General features: G+C 55.9%; 1 protein-coding gene across 1 annotated transcript; it reads right to left on the reverse strand.

Annotated features, from left to right (window-relative positions):
• Positions 1–257: 257 nt before the first annotated feature.
• FOXF2 (forkhead box F2) lies at positions 258–6,113 on the reverse strand. The gene is made up of 2 exons (XM_024552379.4): positions 4,546–6,113; positions 258–1,122 (listed from the first exon to the last, which is right to left on the reverse strand). Exons 1-2 carry the CDS (start codon positions 5,729–5,731, stop codon positions 956–958), a joined length of 1,353 nt encoding a protein of 450 aa, XP_024408147.2. The 5' UTR covers positions 5,732–6,113; the 3' UTR covers positions 258–955.

Here is a 6,113-nt window from a genome sequence, read left to right on the forward strand (position 1 = left end):
GAATAACAGAAAACGTTCCTTCTACTCTTTCTCTTCTGAGAAGACCCACAATCAGAAGCTTCCCTGTGTTACTCACGGCACAGACCCCACACCATGTCAATTATACAACTTGGGGGGGAAATGTGTAGAGTTGCATTGGCTGGGTGGTGGGGACAACCTGGCAATTTCAGGATGCTGCAGAGAAAACAGGTCCCTAAAATGACTATTTGTTATATACATTTTATTGAAAAAATTTTACATCAAAATAATTTGGCAAACTGTAAAAGTATACATAAGTGCAAATATATCCTCCTTTTAAAATACAAGCAAAGTGTGAGTATACATGAGATAATAAAAATATCTTTAAAATATGGTGGTAAAAAATAACCTGGTAAAAATAATTGTATTGTCACAATACTGAAAACCACGTTCTCCAACTAGACACATTGTTTCTAAATACTTTCTTAATAATGTTTTTGGCACCTGTATCCAAACACTATGTTTGGAGAAACAGAATTCTCTTCTTTGCTGGGCGACAAGGTGCAGCTTTCTTCAAATCTTGTGTTTAGCACTGCCTTTTTGAAAAGCATATACATTTTCATAGACAAAGAAAAACACACAAACAACTTGTCTGCGTTTTTCAGACCCTGATTACTGAAGGCAATGAAGATCCCAGAGTTACATGTTTATGTTTTTCATGTGGTAACTTTTTACCATCTCTGCTAAGAAGTTGAGTTCTCAATTAGCTCTCCCCCTCATTGGCTCCTGCACACATTTAGGGCACGACTATGCCAGGGCCTGTCCTTCTACCAATGGTAGATAAGTGTCAGTGAACACTGCCGGCCTGGGGATTCTAAGTGACTGATGTGCTCCTGACTGCTGTGGGGTGCACTTTATGTGATTCCATGTCAGTTCATTCTGCCTCACCCCCACCTCCACGGAGAAAGTGGCCTTGGCATGGCCTCCCTCCCTCCATTCACATGACACAGGGCTTAATATCCTGACATACACTATTGTGATGGTGGTGGTGATAATATGGCCCAGTCGCAGAGGGGTGGAAGGAAGAAATGCCGTTAAAGTTGAGGACGAAATCTTTTCGGTCACACACTGGGGTAGAGTGATGCTGGTATCGAGGCAGTCCCACTGAAAGAAGAAAATAAAAATTCTTTTCAGAAACAAATTTGTCTAGATGAGGATGGAGTGTATTATTTTTTAAAAAATTAATTTAATTGGTGCCTTATTTTTGACTCAGGATGAGAAGGGATTTGTCTGTTGCTATAAAATAGGTAGAGGAAACCAGCTCTGGAAGTTTCTCAAAGTTTTAAACTATAGGTCATAGGACAACTCTGGAACCATTATGTTTTGTTTCGATGTACCCACAAACACCGCATGTCCCCTCTAAACCTGGTTCTCATGTGCTCGAATTTCCCATTACTCGTGGAGGCCCAGAGGAACGATTCAATCACGATTCAGTCGCAGGAAGAGCTAGGACACCGGACAGCCGGACAATTTGACCCAGGCTCTCGTTCCGGGTTCCTGAGCACAGGGTTCCTTCAAGAGCCCAAGCTCCCCACTCCAGAAACACCACTGTTGCCCTCGCATCTTGTTTCCCAGCGAACTGGCCCGGTCAGATTAGCAGGCCACAGCAGGGATATTTCCTGTGCCTAAAAGGAGGACAGAAAACAATCCCAGCGCTAAAGAAAGGGCCAAGAAAGAAAGCGGTCTTCATAGGTCAGGAACGGCCAGCGCTTCCTCTGGAAAAGCCAGGATTCTGGGGAGCAGAGGACGCCCTTCGATAATTGCTCAGCTGCAGACCCTTCTGCGCAACAAGTCGTCTGCCAGCGTAGGGAGCCTCTCAGAGAGGAGGGAGAAGGCCGGTAGCTCTTCCCCCCCACCCCCCCCCCCCCTGCCCCATGCGCTCCTCGGCCTACGTGGAGCCCGAGCCTGGCGGCCACTGGACGCCCACCAGCCCGCCCTTTGCTGTCTCAGCGCCTGCGAGCCCCGAGGAGCGATCCGCCAGGGGTATTTGGCAAGCGGTGGGACTTGGGCTTCTCCGGAACCAGACCTCTCTCCGTGTCGGACTGTGTTAGGCCTGTTGGCCTGAGTCTTTCTGATCATCTGTGTATTGTGGGAACCAAAAGTTGCACGTTGGTACAGGGCCTGATTCAGTTTTTGAGTGCGTGAAAACCATACCTGTAGCCGGCTGCGCGGTGCCCAGCTCGCTTCGCCTCCGCCTGGCTGCATCCCAGCTCTAACGAAGAGACCGGGACGCTAAGTAGCCGGTGACTAGGCCTACGCTTATTGCCTGATAACACCTAATGTTGCCAAACATGAACTACAGTGCTCTCATAAAGCAACAACTGGTCCACGCGTCCCCGAAGTGCCCTTGTGGCTCTGCCCACAGGTGCGCTCGGCCAGCAAACTACAGTCCGTCGTGGTGCCAATTTCTGGATCTCCAAGTAGCAGGCCCAGCAGGACCCCGAGCGAACGCTCAAAAGGTCGGCGCTTTCAGTGACCCGAAGGACAATAAAAGCCCTAGCTCTTTTTTTTTTGAAAGGTTCTCAGGACTTAATGAAGGGCGCAGGGCCTCTCGGAGCACGCGGGACATGGCCTCCCTGTCCCGAGTGGGAGAATGCGGACCTCGTGGGTGTGCTGAGGAAGGGGTTCATGCTGTGTATCTGTGTGTGTACACTAGCGAGCGCTGGGAGTGAGGGTGCGGCTCAGCCCACAGCCTCAACCCGGCTTGACCTCCCCGCTCCTTGCTGGGTCCTGGACTGCCAGTACGCCGCGAGTCCCGGAGGGCAGCACACTGCGAACCAGGTCCTGCAGGGCTCCCTGCACCCGGCCTGCCTGAGAGATGCCAAGACGGGCTGGGGTACGGCGTAATATTTGACAGATACGGGAGCCACGGGACCGGAGAGGAAGGTGCAGAGCACGCCCCTCAAGCTTGGGCCGAGGCGCGGCCTCCCGTCGTTCCCAGACTAGGCCCAAAGGTCGTGAGAAGCTCCTGGAGAAGGCCGCCGCCGGAGCCTGCCTGCTATGTTCTCTCCAGGACAAAGAGTCCTGTTTCCGGATCCCAGCACTTCTGGGGCTTGTGAGTGCGCCCAGTGTGTGGAGTAGGGAGAGGGCGGCCTCAAGGAAGGATCATAAGTCTCTTTCCTGAGTGTGTGTGTGTGTGTGTTTAATTTTAGGGCACTCATTCACGGCAGCTGCAAAGCTTTAGAGTTTGGGTTCAGGTTGAGTAGGGCCTGCTGGGATGGGGGCGCGGTGAGGACTGCCTGCACAGCCAGAAGGGCAGCGGGTGGGCGGGTGAGTGGACCAGAGGGCTCCGCCTGGGGTGGGCGGTGACTGACAGCCAGTCCGCGGGGATAAAAAGTGTAAGAGAGGAGGGTCGTCTGTGCTGGTTACTTGTAGAAATTCCCATAAAATTGAACAAGACTCTTCTTTCAGTGACTTAAGTCAGGCTAAAATCCTCTCCGGTGTGGTCCTGCCGAGACTGTCTTTGTTTAGTTAACCTTTGAGACCCGTACTTAAAAGGCCTATTTGGGAAATTTCACCATCCAGCGAACCAACATCTTTTGCCCATTTCTGGACTCCCCTTCTCCCCTGATGCTCCTGTGGTCCACCACTTCACAAACATATAATGTATGCACTATCCTGCAAATAATTTTCTAATAGGGTGGAAGGCAATGTAAACGAGAGCAGCATTTGATGTGACGACACGCCCGATTTTAATATGTGGCCGTGCGTGCCCCAGAGGAGGTAAATATAAGAGAGTTTATCTCCACTTTCTTGATCAATCTGGTTAAATATTGGAAGTTCTCCTCCACCCTGTTTCCTCCCGCCAATAGGTTTGGCAAGGCAATAAATTTTCATTATCCTCGGTCAACGCAATTTACACCAACACAAGTGGTGTCCAAGGGGCAGGTATTTCTCAAGGGAGTCATAGTATGGACCTCAGGTCCTGCTGGACTAAGACAGACTTAGGTGTCATCAGGTGGGCACTGTGTGGGGAGGCAGGAGACTCCACAGCCTCTGAAAGATCCCAGCACCCCACTCTGCTTTCCTCTCTGTCCCTCCCTCACTTATCCTCCTCTCAACATCTGCCCAGTTGCAACCTCTCCCCACCCACACCCCCAGCATACAGAACTTGTCTTTCTAACATTGACTTTTGCACAAAAATACAGCAGAACAAACTTTACAAAAGACAAAAGGAAACAGAACTCTTTGGCCAAGGCCCCCAAAGCCTACATGCCTTATCTCTAAGCTAAGTCAGGCGGACAGTTGAGCCCTCCAGTCCATAGGGACACCCAGATACGCTAAGCTGGCGACTTTGCACCATCTTCCTAGGAATGCAAATACTAGAGGCCCACCTCTAGGCCAAGGGTATGGGGGAAAAGGTAAGACCCCAGTCCTCTCCCCTCCATGAATAAGGTGCAGCTCCTCCCAGAATCAGCTTCTCTCAGTGCCTTCAGACCCCTAGGCTGCGGCAACGCGTTGCAATTTGCAGTAGCCATGGAACCTGGAGTCCTAGAGGCAACGCCCCCAGCAGGCTTGGTGCTTTACCTGACAGCTCCTCGCGGGCGTTCTGGTGCAGGTAGCTCTGCTCCAGCGAGTAGGAGGACATGCTGGAGTGTAGGCCTGCCGAGGCGGCTGGGTTGCTGTTTGGCGTCAAGGTGGCAGGCTGCTTGAGGTAAGGCGAGGCGCCGGGCGAGCTCCAGTGCGTCCCGGGGCTGGTGTAGGGAGAGTGGCACTCGATGGCGCTCGCCAGGGCAGGGGAAGAAGGCACGGGGCTGCTGCTGCTGTCCGGGCCGTAATCCCCACCGCCGCCGCCGCCCCCAGCGGTGCCTACACCCCCAGGCCCAGCGGGCACGGGGCAGCTGGCCATGTAGGTGGAGCCCGGGTTGGGCGACATGTGCGGGACGTGGTGGTGGTGGTGGTGGTGGTGGTGCGGGTGTGCATGGCCTGGGGTGCCTGCGCCAGCGTCGTAGCCCGCAGGCATCATGTCAAGGCCGCCGTAACCGCCCTGCCCGTGGCAACCGAGCGGCGCCGACGGGGGTGCCTGGAATTCGAAACTCTGGGGCAGTAATGAGGCCCCGAAGCCCAAGCCACTCACCACGCGGTGGTACATGGGCTTGAGCGCTTGGCACTTCCGCCTGAAGCCGCGCGGCCGGCGGCGGAAAGAACCCTCCTCGAACATGAACTCACTGGCGGGGTCGATGGTCCAGTAGTGACCTTTGCCGGGCCGCCCGAGACCTTTGGGCAGCTTGATGAAGCACTCGTTGAGCGAGAGGTTGTGGCGCACGGAGTTCTTCCAGCCCTGGTAGGCGCCGCGGAAGAAGGGGAAGCGCGCCTGCAGGAACTGGTAGATCTCGCTGAGCGTCAGGCGCTTGCTGGGCGAGCTCTGGATGGCCATGACGATGAGCGCGATGTACGAGTAGGGGGGCTTCTCCGGCCGCCGCAGCCCGGAGCTCGCCTTCTTGGCTCCCCCGCTCCCGGCGCCCGAGCCGCCAGCGCTCTTGCAGGCAGCGGAGGAGGTGCTGGCCGAATTGGAGGAGGAAGAGGAGGCAGAGGAGGAGGACGCGCAGGAGGAGGAGGAGGACGACGACGACAACGAGGTTGTCTCCAGGGTGGTGGCGGCGGCGGACGACGGGCTCATCAGGGAGGCCTGGAGCGCTCCGGGGGCCGGGCTGCACGCGCTGCGGAGCGGGGCCGGCGGTGGGCGCGGTGGCGGCCCGCCCTCGGTGGTCATCTGGGACTCCAGCGAGAGGCCGGGCCGCGGGGGCGGGCCCGGGGCCGGGAGCGGAGGCGCCGGAACGGGGTTGGCCCAGAAGCGCGGCGAGCGCCCTTGCCCGCCGCCCGGGCTGTAGCCGTGGCCACTCCGAGCCAGCGCTTCGGCGTCGCCTCCCTCAGCTCAGCTGCGGCTTCTGGCGGCGAAGACAGCGGGCGGGAGGCAACGCCCCGCGCATCACTCCCTGGACCCTGGAGCCCCTGCCTTGCGAAAAGGCCTCCCGGGCCGCGGAGCCGAAGGCGCTGGGCGTCCGGCAGCTGAGCAGGCAAGTGGGGACTGCGGCCCGGACTCGGGGGACAGGACCGATGTCTCCTTCAGGAGCGCTCCTAGCTCTGCGTCTCAG

This window comes from Desmodus rotundus, chromosome 3 (assembly GCF_022682495.2).
Source record: "Desmodus rotundus isolate HL8 chromosome 3, HLdesRot8A.1, whole genome shotgun sequence".
NCBI lineage: Eukaryota > Metazoa > Chordata > Mammalia > Chiroptera > Phyllostomidae > Desmodus > Desmodus rotundus.